This window comes from Scyliorhinus canicula, chromosome 13 (genome assembly GCF_902713615.1).
Source record: "Scyliorhinus canicula chromosome 13, sScyCan1.1, whole genome shotgun sequence".
NCBI classification, from domain to species: Eukaryota; Metazoa; Chordata; class Chondrichthyes; order Carcharhiniformes; family Scyliorhinidae; genus Scyliorhinus; species Scyliorhinus canicula.
The window spans coordinates 510,513-527,546 of record NC_052158.1 but is presented as its reverse complement, the minus strand read 5'-3'; the positions used below and the strand labels follow the sequence as shown (position 1 = coordinate 527,546).

At 45.0% G+C, this 17,034-nt stretch overlaps 1 protein-coding gene across 2 annotated transcripts in view; it reads right to left on the bottom strand.

Moving 5' to 3' along the window:
- LOC119975795 (carcinoembryonic antigen-related cell adhesion molecule 1-like) overlaps window positions 1-16,445 on the bottom strand; it is a 345,216-nt gene extending 328,771 nt beyond the window's left edge. The window contains exons 1-3 of one of the 2 annotated variants that reach the window (XM_038815653.1): window positions 16,414-16,445; window positions 8,642-8,902; window positions 3,721-4,023 (exon numbers count right to left, since the gene is read on the bottom strand). In XM_038815653.1, the coding sequence (XP_038671581.1) occupies window positions 3,721-4,023; window positions 8,642-8,813 (475 nt within the window). In that variant the 5' untranslated portion in view covers window positions 8,814-8,902; window positions 16,414-16,445. Of the gene's footprint in view, window positions 1-3,720; window positions 4,024-8,641; window positions 8,903-16,339; window positions 16,380-16,413 lie in introns of those variants that run through there. The other variant, XM_038815651.1, reaches the window with a different exon arrangement.
- Window positions 16,446-17,034: the final 589 nt, after the last annotated feature.

Genomic DNA, 17,034 nt, shown 5'->3' with positions numbered 1-17,034 from the left:
GCCTGTTGCTATCCACCCTGTCCATACCTCTCATAATTTTGTAGACCTCAATCAGGTCTCCCCTCAACCTCCGTCTTTCCAACGAAAACAATCCTAATCTACTCAACCTTTCTTCATAGCTAGCCCCCTCCATACCAGGCAACATCCTGGTGAACCTCCTCTGCACCCTCTCTAAAGCATCCACATCCTTCTGGCGACCAGAACTGCACGCAGTATTCCAAATGTGGCCTAATCAAAGTTCGATACAACTGTAACATGACCTGCTGACTCTTATACTCAATACCCCGTCCAATGAAGGCAAGCATGCTGTATGCCTTCTTGACCACTCTATCAACCTTCATTGCCACCTTCAGGGTACAATGGATCTGAACTCCCATATCTCTCTGTACATCAATTTTCCCCAGGACTCTTCCATTGACCGTATAGTCCGCTCTTGAATTTGATCTTCCAAAATGCATCACCTCGTATTTGCCTGGATTGAACTCCATCTGCCATTTCTCTGCCCAACTCTCCAATCTATCTATATTTTGCTGTATTCTCTGACAGTCCTCCTCGCTATCTGCAACTCCACCAATCTTAGTATCATCTGCAAACTTGCTCATCAGACCACTTATACCTTCGTCCAGATCATTTATGTATATCACAAACTACAGTGGTCCGAGCACGGATCCCTGTGGAACACCACTAGTTACCTTTCTCCATTTTGAGATACTCCCTTCCACCACTACTGTCTACTGTTGCCCAGCCAGTTCTTTATCCATCTAGCTAGTGCACCTGAACCCCATACAACTTCACTTTTTCCATCAACCTGCCATGGGAAACTTTATCAAATGCTTTACTGAAGTCCATGTATATGATATCTACAGCCCTTCCCTCATCAATTAACTTTGTCACTTCCTCAAAGAATTCTATTAGGTTTGTAAGACATGACCTTCCCTGCATAAAACCATGCTGCCTATCACTGATAAGTCTATTTTCTTCCAAATGTGAATAGATCCTATCCCTCAGTATCTTCTCCAACAGTTTGCCTACCACTGACGTCAAGCTCACAGGTCTATAATTCCCTGGATTTTCCCTGCTACCCTTCTTAAAAAAAGGGACAACATTAGCAATTCTCCAGTCCTCTAGGACCTCACCCGTGCCCAAGGATGCTGCAAATATATCTGTTAAGGCCCCAGCTATTTCGACCCTCGCTTCCCTCAGTAACCTGGGATAGATCCCATCCGGTCCTGGGGACTTGTCCACCTTAATGCCTTTTAGAATACCCAAAACCTCCCCCTTCCTTATGCCAACATGACCTCGAGTATTTAAACATCCATCCCTAGCCTCAACATCCATCATGTCCCTCTCTTTGGTGAATACTGATGCAAAGTACTCATTAAGAAGCTCACTCATTTCCTCTGAGTCCATGCATAAATTCCCTCTTTTGTCTTTGAGTGGGCCAATCCTTTCTCTAGTTACCCTCTTGCTCCTTACATACGAATAAAAGGCTTTGGGATTTTCCTTAACCCTGTTAGCCAAAGATATTTCATGACCCCTTTTAGCCCTCTTTATTGCGCGTTTGAGATTTGTCCTACTTTCCCGATATTCCTCCAAAGCTTCATCAGTTTTGAGTCGCCTCGATCTTACGTATGCTTTCTTTTTCATCTTAGCTAGTCTCACAATTCCACCCGTCATCCATGTTTCCCTAATCTTGCCATTTCTATCTCTCATTTTCACAGGAACATGGCTGTCCTGCACTCTAATCAACCTTTCCTTCAAAGACTCCCAAATTTCAAATGTGGATTTACCCTTAAACAGCTGCTCCCAATCCACATTCCCTAGCTCCTGCCGAATTTTGTTATACTCTGCCTTTCCCCAATTTACCACTCTTCCTTTAGGACCACTCTCGTCTTTGTCCATGAGTATTTTAAAACTTACGGAATTGTGATCGCTATTGCCAAAGTAATCACCGACTGACACCTGGCCGGGATCATTCCCCAATACCAGGTCCAGTATGGCCCCTTCCCGAGTTGGACTATTTACATACTGCTCTAAAAAACTCTCCTGGATGCTCCTTACACATTCTGCTCCATCTGCACCTCCAACACTACATGAGTCCCATTCAATGTTGGGGAAGTTAAAATCTCCCATCACAACCACCCTATTGCTCCTACATTGTTCTATAATCTGTCTACATATTTGTACCCCTACTTCACGCTCGCTTTTGGGAGGCCTGTAGTAAAGTCCCAACAATGTTACTGCACCCTTCCTATTTCTTAGCTCTATCCATATTGTCTCAGTGCTCGAATCCTCCATCGTGCCCTCCTTAATCACAGCTGTGATATCATCTCTGACCAGTAATGCAACTCCTCCACCCCTTTTACCTCCCTCTCTATCCCTCCTGAAGCATCTATGCCCTGGGATATTTAGTTGCCAGTCCTGCCCTTCCCTCAACCAAGTCTCAGTAATACCAAGATTGTTAACTATCCGCAAAATGTCTCTCCATCGGACCTGCGCACAGGTCGAGGTTTTTCTGCTGTGAGGGGCCCCTTCGTTAAACGGAAAACCCCACCCCATTACCGGGAAGTTCATATTCTGTGACGATCACGGGGAGCCGAATGGTCTATGTGGTGATATGCCAGGAAGCAATATTGTGGATGGCTGGTGGTGCGACCTCCAACCAGCAGGTGGTGGTACTGACTCACCATGCGGTCTCCAGACAGGGGTCATGTGACAAGACGCTCAGCTATAAGTACGGGCACATCCGGTGATTGACAGATGGTTACAAGATGTACAAGTGGGCAGTCATACTGGGGTAGTTCCAGAGGAGTACAAAGAAATTCCATGATAACTTGCTCTCTAACAGATGCATGTGTGATTCAATAAAGATCCTGGTTTGGATAAGTCACGAGTGTTTGGTAGACCCCTTGCTAGTCATCGAACACCGAACACCCCGTGTCCTGCTAGGGCGTTACAACACATCCACTTCCCATTAATGAATAAGAAACATGAGACTCAGTGTGACTTACAACATGGCTTGCAAAGTATTGAATTATTTTATATTTCTGGAGTGTAAACTGTGGGAAGCCAGAAAACAGTGCATTCGGATCGTCGAGTCTGGAGGTAACAAGGACATGGAGGGGGAATTTAGCAGGTGAGCTGAGGAAAGGCAGAGTCAGGTGATCTCACGGAAGTAGAAATGGTGATGGTGCCCAGAAGCGGTTGATGGTTTATCTCCGAGTTGGTTTCTGAAGTGATGAGACAGCGGTCAGGGAGAGGAACACGTATCGCCAAGAGGTTCGCATTCTGAGTCAGAGGTCGCGGGTTCAAGCCCCACTCCAGACTATGGGCAGCTAACCTTAACTGAGATGACAGAGCTCACAGTAAGCACACGTCAGGGGAGATGGATAGAGTGGGTGATAATAAGGTCATGTTGGGGACCAAAGACAATGGTTTCAGACTTCCCAATATTAAATTGGGGGAAATTCCTGCTCACCCTGGACTGGATTTTTGGATAAGGAATCTGACAATTTAGAGGGTGGAGGGGCGGAGAGATTTGGTGGTTCTGGTGTTCACGAAGACAGGATAAGGACCCGTCTCAGTTAGGATTGTACCCCTGGATGTCGCAAACTACTTCAGCGCAGGAGACATAAAGGGCGGGGGGGGGGGGGGGGGGGGGGAGATCGCATCCATTTTATTCAACAAATATAATCAAATAGACAGTTTTACTGTGCTTACTGAATACATCAAGTACTTCATGTAGTAAGATGGTGTTGTGGTCACGATCAATTAGTTTGTAGTCCCCGCTATCTGCTTCCTGTACATCAAGTAGCACCAAGGTCTGTAAGCTTGAATAAAAGAGAATGCGGTTCTGATATGCAGGGTTTGCTTTGGCACTGGTTCTTCGTTCTATAAGAAATTCTACAATCTCTGCACTTTTATGGTTAAAGAAAACCCAAGCGGACAAGCGGACTTTGGGACTAATATTTGGTCCATTGAACTTAACACTGCTTCCAACAGCAGTCACTACCTTCGTCGGATCTGAAATAGAAGGAAAGTGCATTATTTAGAAGCATTGCAGACACAAGAGCAACAGGATTATTGGGCCCAGAGTCATTACTAAACACCAGTGCACACTGGACCTGTCTCGGGAGTTGCGATTCAGCCAATACAGATTCTTACCCTGTCCCCATCACTATTTACACTAGATAAACACTTGTTCTGACACAACCATACATGGTTTGGCAACACATGGCCATTGCTGGTTGGAGAATCCAGAATGGGATTTCAAGTTTATAAAAGAACTGCATTTGAAAATGAGGAGACAATTGATGGTGTGGGCAATTCGGCAAAGAAGGAGCTGAGTCCATTCACCCGGAATGTTGAATCCTGTCTCCATTGACACTTCCAAAAGAAATGAAAGAATCAAGCATCGGTAGAGGGGGGAGGCGGTGGGTGATCATTGGCCAGGATCATGCTGATCTCGGGGCTTGGGTTCAAATCCTATCACGGCAGCTGATAGAATTTAAACCCAATTCATAAAATCTGGAATTCAAAGCTTATCTCAGTAATGGTGACCATGAAGCGACCTTGATTGTCACAATAACCCATCTGATTCTCTAATGTTCTTGAGAGAAGGAAATCTGACATCCTTACTTGGTGTCTGTACAACTCGGGACCAACAGCTGTGTGATTGAATCTTAACTGCGTCAAGAAAAAAAAGTTCGTTTGAAAGGATTTATATTTGGTAAAAATTGGAAATAGCACTTCGTTTTAAGTGGGTTTTGTCATGGGAGTGACCCTTTAAGAAAGATTTTTGTCTCATCACATGGCTTCAGTGATGTCATTGTGTGGGCGGAGCCGAGCTGTGGCTCTGAGTTTGACTTTCCCTTTTGATTTTGACTGCTGTGGACTCAAAGAGAAAAGAAGTATTTTCTCTGTCTTTCTCTGTTCTTATTTTGAACAAGAAATCACATTGGTGCTGGCCTTGGAGATATAATTGCTTTCTGGAAGGAATTCAAATCTGCTAGTTGAAAAGTGGAACAGAGTTCCAGTACCAACAGTATTAGTCAAGTGAGAATACAGTGTACTGGCCCACACCTTTGAGAAGGGATTTCTAGCATTAATTAGATTTTGTTATTGAATTGGAACAGTTACGGGGGAATTCATTAAGGGTTATCAATAGATTGCTGTAGCTGAGTGGGGTCTTTATATTTTAATTGATAAAAATTCTTACTCTGTGTGTTTATAAAAATGTTAACTAAATTCTTAGAATAGAGCTTTCTTGATTAAAAGGGCCTAAGAGTCCGTTGAATAACACCTGAAGTGAAAGTTCTTGTGCTCGTCCTCGCCAAATTCAACATAAAGGTTGCAGGCCAGGTGGACTCCATAATACACTTTGGTGTTTTCTAAACCCTGGCCCATAATAAAATGGGGGCCCGTCTGGGATAAAAGCCTAATTTTCGTGATTGGGTTGGCTGAGTGAACTTAAAGACAGTGAGGGGTGCTTTTCAGGTGTGGTATTCCAGTTTAAGTGGGGAGTGTGTTGTGGACAATGGCTCTTCAGGGGACCCTGACCTTCCTGTTGCTTGCCATTTTAACAAAAGACCCTGCTCCCATGCCCACATGTCTGTCCTCGGCCTGCTGCAATGTTCCAGTGAAGCGCAACGCAAACTGGAGGAACAACATCTCATCTTCCGGTTAGGCACGCTACAGCCTTCCGGCCTGAACATCCAATTCAACAACTTCAGATGATCAGCCCCACCTCGACCCATTTGTTTTCATTTCATTTTAACTGTCCTTTACCATTTCTTTCTTTCTTAATATACATTTAATTTTGCCCCCAATCTTATCCACCTTTCCTGCACCTTTCTCCTCTTTGCTTCCCCCTTCCCCTCCCCTCACACCTACAGTTCATCCTCTGATGTTAGTTTGACTGCTGTTTGGCCTCTCACATCTTTTGTCCTCTCTGGGGACTGCCATAAACACTCTTTCCCCTTGGTATCTGTGGGCATTAGCACCCCGTTTCCCTGGGTATCTGTGGCCATTAATACTCTTTCACCTTGGTATCTGTGGCCATTAACCCCCCCACCCCGTTTCCCTGGGTGTCTGTGGCCATTAACTCCCCGTTTCCCTGGGTATCTGTGGCCATTAACCCCCCGTTTCCCTGGGTTTCTGTGGCCATTAACCCATTTCCCTGGGTTTCTGTGGCCATTAACCCCCCGTTTCCCTGGGTATCTGTGGCCATTAACCCCCCGTTTCCCTGGGTTTCTGTGGCCATTAACCCCCCGTTTCCCTGGGTTTCTGTGGCCATTAACCCCCCCGTTTCCCTGGGTTTCTGTGGCCATTAACCCCCCGTTTCCCTGGGTTTCTGTGGCCATTAACCCCCCGTTTCCCTGGGTTTCTGTGGCCATTAACCCCCCATTTCCCTGTGTTTCTGTGGCCATTAACCCCTCGTTTCCCTGGGTTTCTGTGGCCATTAACCCCCCGTTTCCCTGGGTTTCTGTGGCTATGACTCATCTTTCATTCTCACCCCACTGTATAAATATCTCCTACTTTCTCTGTCCGTTAGCTTTGACAAAGAATCATTGGACTCGAAACGTTAGCTCTTTTCTCTCCCTACAGATGTTGCCAGACCTACTGAGATTATCCAGCATTTTCTCTTTTGTTTCAGATTCCAGCATCCACAGTAATTTGCTTTTATTTAAGAGGTTTCAGTTTCATTTTCGGCAACACAGGCATAAAAGGTCCAGTTAAATCTTCTCCAGAAAGCTGTTGCGAACTTTCTACTGAAAGGCTGTATTTCTGAACTGGCAGAGAGTCTAAATGGATCTATTCACAAGAGAACCACGACAGGCTGCGCAGACAAAGACTGAAATCTGCTACATCTCTCCAGAAACCTATCGTTAATTCTCCTCAGAAATAACCGGCTGCCTCTCTCTCCAATAGGTCTGTGGGTGTTGGATTCCTGAAACTCCAGACGCCCAAAGACAGGCCCCGCACTGAAAGCAAAGTTTGATGAAACAGGGTCACTTCCTGACTCTCCAGGAATGTTGTGAGTGAGTACAGGCTGCAAAACAAAGACTGTAATCCAACAAGCTGACAGTAAAGAAACCATGCTAATGTCATGAGAATGTCACTTTAAGAAATATTTGTCTGCTCAAATTACTGCAGTGATGTCAGAGTGTGGGTGCTGAGCTCTGGCTCTGCTTTTTAGTTTCACTTTGAGAAAAGCTTGGGTGTGTCTGTGTTTTTTACTTTCGTTTTCAGAGAGAAGAGCTGCAGTGAAAGCCAGTCAATCTGCATGGATCTCTCTACAAGCTAAAGAGTTTTCATTTGGGTGATTTCAAAGGGATAACTGCTCTCATTAGAGAATTTAAACCTGATCTCTGTGTTAAAAGGGTCTTTTGTCTTCTGGATTTTGTTTGGAAATTTATTAAAGTATTAAAGATTACTTAGTGTTGTATTCTTTGGGGGTTGTATTTGAATTGATGGTTGCTAACCACTGCGCCACCATGCTGCCTCCGGGTGGGTTTTAACTCCAGAAAAACCAACCCCTTGAATTTAAATTCAAGGAAACGTGTTCGATCGCTGTCTTTGCAATCAACACATCAATTATTAAGCGCAGACATTGAACTAATACTTTCATCTTTGTAAGTTATAAAGAAACCATGGACTGGATTCACCGCAGCCTCGCGTCTAGCGCGGGGGCGGAGAATCCGAGAATCGGGCCTGGCGCTGCTCCCGCGATTCTCGATCTTGACGAATCGCTCGCGCATGTCTTGGGGGGGGGGGCCATTGCCAGAGGCTCTCCGATGTTCCCAAAGGCGTGGTTCTAACCTAACCACGTCTGGCCGGTCAGGACTCAGTCCGCAGACACCCTGGTGGGGGGGGGGGGGGCTGGTGGGGGGGTTGGGGGAGGGGGGGCCTGACGGGCGGCCAGGTAGGCGATCGGGCGGGTGAGATGGAGCGGCGTGCGGCAGATCGTTGGGACTTCTTTTGTTGGTCCAGGTCCGCCGGCTGAGTCGATCATTGCGTTAGGCTTGGCCGCTCCAGGCTGCCGCCCTGCGCATGCGTGGACTCGCAACAGGTCATCCGTCGGCCCATAGCCGCACCTGAAGCTGCAAGAAGCACCCCGGGGCCCTGACAGCCCGCTGCAGGGAGGAGAATAGCTGCAAATCTTTGGAAGGAAAGTCTGGGGTGAAACGGCAGCGTTTTTACGCTGGCGGAGGGACATAGCACCATTTTTGGAGAATCCAGGCCCATGTTATGATCACTGAAGGAATGGAAAGAAAAGGACAGGATCTGGCACATGTACCCCAGGCTGTAACAATAATTCAGGACAAAGAAACACGAGCTTGCACCCCATTAGCCTGAACTAAACTATACGCCAGTTCCCAGTCAGTGGGGCACTGTATTCTTGTCTGTGCTGACACACTCTACTCCTGAAGGCAATCTCAGGTACAAAATTCCAATTGCAAAAGTAGAACACAATATCGAGCGATCTGCAGACACCTACATTCATCTCTCAGTATAAGCCATGGCAAACTTCACCACATCTCACAACTTGGCTTTTATTTGATGATTTTAAACAGAGCCCCTCCTGGAATAGAAATACTGTATTAGCGACCTTATATTCACAAAGATAAATGAGTTTTACCTTGTGACTCACTCAGGAGATTCTCTGTTGTGAGAAACACAAGGAAAAGACAAATTTTCATTTCACTCCGGACCGCCAGTACATCAAATGTGAGATCAAAAAGCAGATCAGTATTCTCGAGGAACTGTCGCAGGATGGAAGGACGATCTCCTGTAAGAGGCAAATGCCCCATTCATTTCATTCCCTTTTGAAAGTTCTGCTGGAGTTGATACGCAACTCACCAATACCCAGAGAGCGAGAGTCGGTAGATATGACCATCACCTAGAGAGAAAAAATAAAGTGGATCATTCACAAACAGCTCAGAGAGACCCAAAATGGATCATCCAAACACAGTTCAGAGAGACACAATGAGGATCATTCACAAACAGCTCAGAGAGACCCAAAATGGATCATCCAAACACAGATCAGAGAGACACAATGAGGATCATTCACAAACAGCTCAGAGAGACCCAAAATGGATCATCCAAACACAGATCAGAGAGACACAATGAGGATCATTCACAAACAGCTCAGAGAGACCCAAAATGGATCATTCACACACAGCTCAGAGAGACAAATAATGTGGATCATCCAAACACAGATCAGAGAGACACAATGTGGATCATTCACATACAGCTCAGAGACACAATGTGGATCATTCACACACAGCTCAGAGAGACACACAATGTGGATCATTCACATACAGCTCAGAGACACAATGTGGATCATTCACACACAGCTCAGAGACACACAATGTGGATCATTCACATACAGCTCAGAGACACAATGTGGATCATTCACACACAGCTCAGAGACACAATGTGGATCATTCACATACAGCTCAGAGACACACAATGTGGATCATTCACACACAGCTCAGAGACACACAATGTGGATCATTCACACACAGCTCAGACACACAATGTGGATCATTCACACACAGCTAAGAGAGTCACAATGTGGATCATTCACATGAAGCTCAGAGAGACACAATGTGGATCATTCACACACAGCTCAGAGAGACATAATGTGGATCATTCACACACAGCTCAGACACACAATGTGGATCATTCACACACAGCTCAGAGAGACACAATGTGGATCATTCACATAAAGCTCAGAGACACAATGTGGATCATTCACACACAGCTCAGAGAGACACAATGTGGATCATTCACATACAGCTCAGAGAGACACAATGTGGATCATTCACATACAGCTCAGAGACACAATGTGGATCATTCACATACAGCTCAGAGAGAAACAATGTGGATCATTCACATACAGCTCAGAGACACAATGTGGATCATTCACATACAGCTCAGAGAGACACAATGTGGATCATTCACATACAGCTCAGAGAGACACAATGTGGATCATTCACACACAGCTCAGAGAGACAAATAATGTGGATCTTTCACACACAGCTCAGAGAGTCACAATGTGGATCATTCACACACAGCTCAGAGGGACACAATGTGGATCATAGAACATAGAACGATACAGCGCAGTACAGGCCCTTCGGCCCTCGATGTTGCACCGACATGGAAAAAAAATTAAAGCCCATCTAACCTACACTATGCCCTTATCATCCATATGCTTATCCAATAAACTTTTAAATGCCCTCAATGTTGGCGAGTTCACTACTGTTGCAGGTAGGGCATTCCACGGCCTCACCACTCTTTGCGTAAAAAACCCACCTCTGACCTCTGTCCTATATCTATTACCCCTCAATTTAAGGCTATGTCCCCTCGTGCTAGCCACCCCTATCCGCGGGAGAAGGCTCTCGCTGTCCACCCTATCTAACCCTCTGATCATTTTGTATGCCTCTATTAAGTCACCTCTTAACCTTCTTCTCTCTAACGAAAACAACCTCAAGTCCATCAGCCTTTCCTCATAAGATTTTCCCTCCATACCAGGCAACATCCTGATAAATCTCCTCTGCACCCGTTCCAAAGCTTCCACGTCCTTCCTATAATGAGGCGACCAGAACTGTACGCAATACTCCAAATGCGGCCGTACTAGAGTTTTGTACAACTGCAACATGACCTCATGGCTCCGGAACTCAATCCCTCTACCAATAAAGGCCAACACACCATAGGCCTTCTTCACAACCCTATCAACCTGGGTGGCAACTTTCAGGGATCTATGTACATGGACACCGAGATCCCTCTGCTCATCCACACTACCAAGAATTTTACCATTAGCCAAATATTCCGCATTCCTGTTATTCTTTCCAAAGTGAATCACCTCACACTTCTCCACATTAAACTCCATTTGCCACCTCTCAGCCCAGCTCTGCAGCTTATCTATGTCCCTCTGTAACCTGCAACATCCTTCCGCACTGTCTACAACTCCACCGACTTTAGTGTCGTCTGCAAATTTACTCACCCATCCTTCTGCGCCCTCCTCTAGGTCATTTATAAAAATGACAAACAGCAACGGCCCCAGAACAGATCCTTGTGGTACGCCACTCGTAACTGAACTCCATTCTGAACATTTCCCATCAACTACCACTCTCTGTCTTCTTTCAACTAGCCAATTTCTGATCCACATCTCTAAATCACCCTCAATCCCCAGCCTCCGTATTTTCTGCAATAGACGACCGTGGGGAACCTTATCAAACGCTTTACTGAAATCCATATACACATCAACTGCTCTACCCTCGTCTACCTGTTCAGTCACCTTCTCAAAGAACTCGATAAGGTTTGTGAGGCATGACCTACCCTTCACAAAACCATGCTGACTATCCCTAATCATATTATTCCTATCTAGATGATTATAAATCGTATCTTTTATAATCCTCTCCAAGACTTTACCCACCACAGACGTGAGGCTCACCGGCCTATAGTTACCGGGGTTATCTCTACTCCCCTTCTTGAACAAAGGGACCACATTTGCTATCCTCCAGTCCTCTGGCACTATTCCTGTAGCCAATGATGACCTAAAATTCAAAGCCAAAGGCTCAGCAATCTGTTCCCTGGCTTCCCAGAGAATCCTAGGATAAATCCCATCCGGCCCCGGGGACTTATCTATTTTCACCTTGTCCAGAATTGCCAACACTTCTTTCCTACGCACCTCAATGCCATCTATTCTAATAGCCTGGGTCTCAGCATTCTCCTCCACAATATTATCTTTTTCTTGAGTGAATACTGACGAAAAGTATTCATTTAGTATCTCGCTTATCTCCTCAGCCTCCACACACAATCATTCACATGCAGCTCAAAGAGACACAATGTGGATCATTCACACACAGCTCAGATAGACACAATGTGGATCATTCACACACAGCTCAGAGAACAAAGAACAAAAAAAATTACAGCACAGGAACAGGCCCTTCGGCCCTCCCAGCCTGCGCCGATCCAGATCCTTTATCTAAACCTGTTGCCTATTTTCCAAGGTTTACTTCCCTCTGTTCCCCGCCCGTTCATATACCTGTCTAGATGCCTCTTAAATGATGCTATCGTGCCCGCCTCTACCACCTCCACTGGTAAAGCATTCCAGGCACCCACCACCCTCTGAGTAAAAAACTTTCCACGCACATCTCCCATAAACTTTCCCCCTCTCACCTTGAAATCGTGCCTCTTGTAACTGACACCCCCACTCTTGGGAAAAGCTTGTTGCTATCCACCCTGTCCATACCTCTCATGATTTTGTAGACTAGCACCCTCCATACCAGGCAACATCCTGGTGAACCTCCTCTGCACCCTCTCCAAAGCATCCACATCCTTCTGGTAATGTGGCGACCAGAACTGCACGCAGTATTCCAAATGTGGCCGAACCAAAGTCCTATACAACTGTAACATGACCTGCCAATTCTTGTACTCTATACCCCGTCCGTTGAAGGCAAGAATGCAGTATGCCTTCTTGACCCCTCTACCCACCTGCACAGCCACCTTCAGGGTACAATGGACCTGAACTCCCAGAGAGACACAATGTGGATCATTCCCACACAGCTCAGAGAGACTCAATGTGGATCATTAACACACAGCTCAGAGACACATAATATGGATCATTCACACACAGCTCAGAGAGACACAATGTGGATCATTCACACGCAGCTCAGAGACACATAATGTGGATCATTCACACACAGCTCAGAGAGACACAATGTGGATCATTAACACACAGCTCAGAGACACACAATGTGGACCATTCACACACAGCTCAGAGGGACACAATGTGAATCATTCACACACAGCTCAGAGAGACACAATGTGGATCATTCACACACAGCTCAGAGACACACAATGTGGTTCACACACATACAGCTGAGAGAGACACAATGTGGATCATTCACACACAGCTCAGACACACAATGTGGATCATTCACACACAGCTCAGAGAGACACAATGTGGATCATTCACATAAAGCTCAGAGACACAATGTGGATCATTCACACACAGCTCAGAGAGACACAATGTGGATCATTCACATACAGCTCAGAGACACACAATGTGGTTCATTCACATACAGCTCAGAGAGACACAATGTGGATCAGTCACCCACAGCACAGAGAGACACACAATGTGGATCATTCACATACAGCTCAGAGACACACGCAATGTGGATCATTCACATACAGCTCAGAGACACAATGTGGATCATTCACACACAGCTCAGAGAGACACAATGTGGATCATTCACACACAGCTCAGAGACACAATGTGGATCATTCACATACAGCTCAGAGACACACGCAATGTGGATCATTCACATACAGCTCAGAGACACAATGTGGATCATTCACACAGCTCAGAGAGACACAATGTGGATCATTCACACACAGCTCAAAGAGACACACATGTGGTTCATTCACATACAGCTAAGAGACACACAATGTGGATCATTCACATACAGCTCACAGAGACACAATGTGGATCATTCACATACAGCTCAGAGAGACACCAATGTGAATCATTCACACACAGCTCAGAGACACACAATGTGGATCATTCACACACAGCTCAGAGAGACACACAATGTGGATCATTCACACACAGCTCAGAGAGACACACAATGTGGATCATTCACATACAGCTCAGATAGACACCAATGTGAATCATTCACACACAGCTCAGAGACACACAATGTGGATCATTCACACACAGCTCAGAGAGACACAATGTGGATCATTCACACACAGCTCAGAGAGACACACAATGTGGATCATTCACACACAGCTCAGAGACACACAATGTGGATCATTCACACACAGCTCAGAGAGACACAATGTGGATCATTCACACACAGCTCAGAGACACACAATGTGGATCATTCACATACAGCTCAGAGACACACAATGTGGATCATTCACACACAGCTCAGAGAGACACAATGTGGATCATTCACACACAGCTCAGAGACACACAATGTGGATCATTCACACACAGCTCAGAGACACAATGTGGATCATTCACACACAGCTGAGACACAATGTGGGTCATTCACATACAGCTCAGAGACACAATGTGGATCATTCACACACAGCTCAGAGACACACAATGTGGATCATTCACATACAGCTCAGAGACACACAATGTGGATCATTCACACACAGCTCAGAGAGACACAATGTGGATCATTCACACACAGCTCAGAGACACAAAGTGGATCATTCACACACAGCTCAGAGGGACACAATGTGGATCATTCACACACAGGTCAGAGAGACACACAATGTGGATCATTCACATACAGCTCAGAGACACACAATGTGAATCATTCACACACAGCTCAGAGACACAATGTGGATCATTCACACACAGCTCAGAGACACAATGTGGATCATTCACACACAGCTCAGAGACACACAATGTGGATCATTCACACACAGCTCAGAGAGACACACAATGTGGATCATTCACACACAGCTCAGAGAGACACACAATGTGGATCATTCACATACAGCTCAGAGAGACACACAATGTGAATCATTCACACACAGCTCAGAGACACACAATGTGGATCATTCACACACAGCTCAGAGAGACACAATGTGGATCATTCACACACAGCTCAGAGAGACACACAATGTGGATCATTCACACACAGCTCAGAGACACACAATGTGGATCATTCACACACAGCTCAGAGAGACACAATGTGGATCATTCACACACAGCTCAGAGACACACAATGTGGATCATTCACATACAGCTCAGAGACACACAATGTGGATCATTCACACACAGCTCAGAGAGACACAATGTGGATCATTCACACACAGCTCAGAGACACACAATGTGGATCATTCACACACAGCTCAGAGACACAATGTGGATCATTCACACACAGCTGAGACACAATGTGGGTCATTCACATACAGCTCAGAGACACAATGTGGATCATTCACACACAGCTCAGAGACACACAATGTGGATCATTCACATACAGCTCAGAGACACACAATGTGGATCATTCACACACAGCTCAGAGAGACACAATGTGGATCATTCACACACAGCTCAGAGACACAATGTGGATCATTCACACACAGCTCAGAGAGACACAATGTGGATCATTCACACACAGCTCAGAGAGACACACAATGTGGATCATTCACATACAGCTCAGAGACACACAATGTGAATCATTCACACACAGCTCAGAGACACAATGTGGATCATTCACACACAGCTCAGAGACACAATGTGGATCATTCACACACAGCTCAGAGACACAATGTGGATCATTCACACACAGCTCAGAGACACACAATGTGGATCATTCACACACAGCTCAGACACACAATGTGGATCATTCACACACTGCTCAGAGACACAGTGTGGATCATTGACACACAGCTCAGCCAGACACACAATGTGGATCATTCACACACAGCTCAGAGAGACACAATGTGGATCATTCACACACTGCTCAGAGTCTGTTGTTTTTATGTTGTACTGTCTTGCTAGAATAATGGAAATTAGTAAAGTGAATTATGCTGTGTTATGCTACTGTATTTTCAAAGCTGTATGTTTTGAGATGACCTGATGTTATGAGAGTGTTGAAATCCTTAATTTAAAATGGGTAAAACTGGGGCTTCATATTTATCCTAAATAGCTATCTTTTACCTATCAGGTGTATTCCATTTACAAATTGGGAGTAACCACCTTATTACATGATTTACGTGAAATGCAGAATGATTGTACAAAGGAAGAAAATGGACATGGTTAGAATCAGGTATTCAACCGTATGTTGATGAAATTTGGAGTGTTCAAACATGTAAACCAGTCGCACCACAATCACTCATGCCTTTTTTAGCTCAACAAATTCATTCATGGGGACACATATCACCTCAACAAATGATGGATCTATTCCATAGAGGTTGGTGTGGTAAACGATTCAAAAAACATGCAGAATTGGATGAGCTGCAGATACAGCCGCCCATGCAGCCAAAGTGCTATGCAAAGACGTTATACCCAGATGGGGAGTACCAGCTAGCATTGACTCAGACAATGGATCACACTTTACAGGTGCTGTTTGTAAGGAAGTCTGTAAATTACTAAACATTAACTGGGATTTACACTGCCCTTATCATCCACAATCATCAGGACAAGTGGAACATATGAATCGAACTTTGAAAAAAAGACTGTCTAAATACAGCCAGGAAGGCATGAATTGGGTCCAAGCTTTGCCAATAGTATTATGCAGTATTAGAGCAACACCAAACAGAACAACAGGCCTGAGCCCTTTTGAAATCATCACAGGCATACCAATGTCTCTGCCAGGAACTATTGACTTGCGGAAAGCAGACTGTCATTTAATGAATGATGCTTTGCTGTCTTACTGTCAAAATCTAACAAATGCTGTCAGTTCTGCTTCTCAACAGGTGTTAGCTGCGTGGGGCAATCCTCCGGAGGGTGGACACGACCTGGTGCCCGGTGAAGAAGTGTACGTCAAAAAGCTGCAAAAGGAACCCTTTGGATCGAAGTGGGAAGGTCCTTTCATAATCCTTCTCACCACGCAATCCACTGTGAAATTAAAAGGAAAGAAAAGATGGATTCACGCATCTTACGTGAAGCGCGTGTACAAGTAAAATGTTTGCCGCAATTTGAATTTTCAGTTATTTGAATTTTCAGTTATTTTTCAGTTTTCAGTTGAATTTTCAGTTATTTGAATTTTCAATTTGAATTTTCAGTTATTTGATTGGCTTTGTGAACGTTGTGCCAGAACTGAATAAAAACACATTCCTTTACACATCTAAGGTATATGCTAAAAACTTTAATATTTCCAATTATTGGGTATGCATTGCAACCCCTACTAACTCAGGAGAGGGTATTCCCTTTCTAACTATTCCCTTTAATGTTTCAGAAACAGCAGAATGGTACATCTATCAAAGCGTCCCTCACTCTGTGGTGATCCGTTCTGGAGTATATTCATGTGGAAAAGGAAGGTACCAGATTCACAT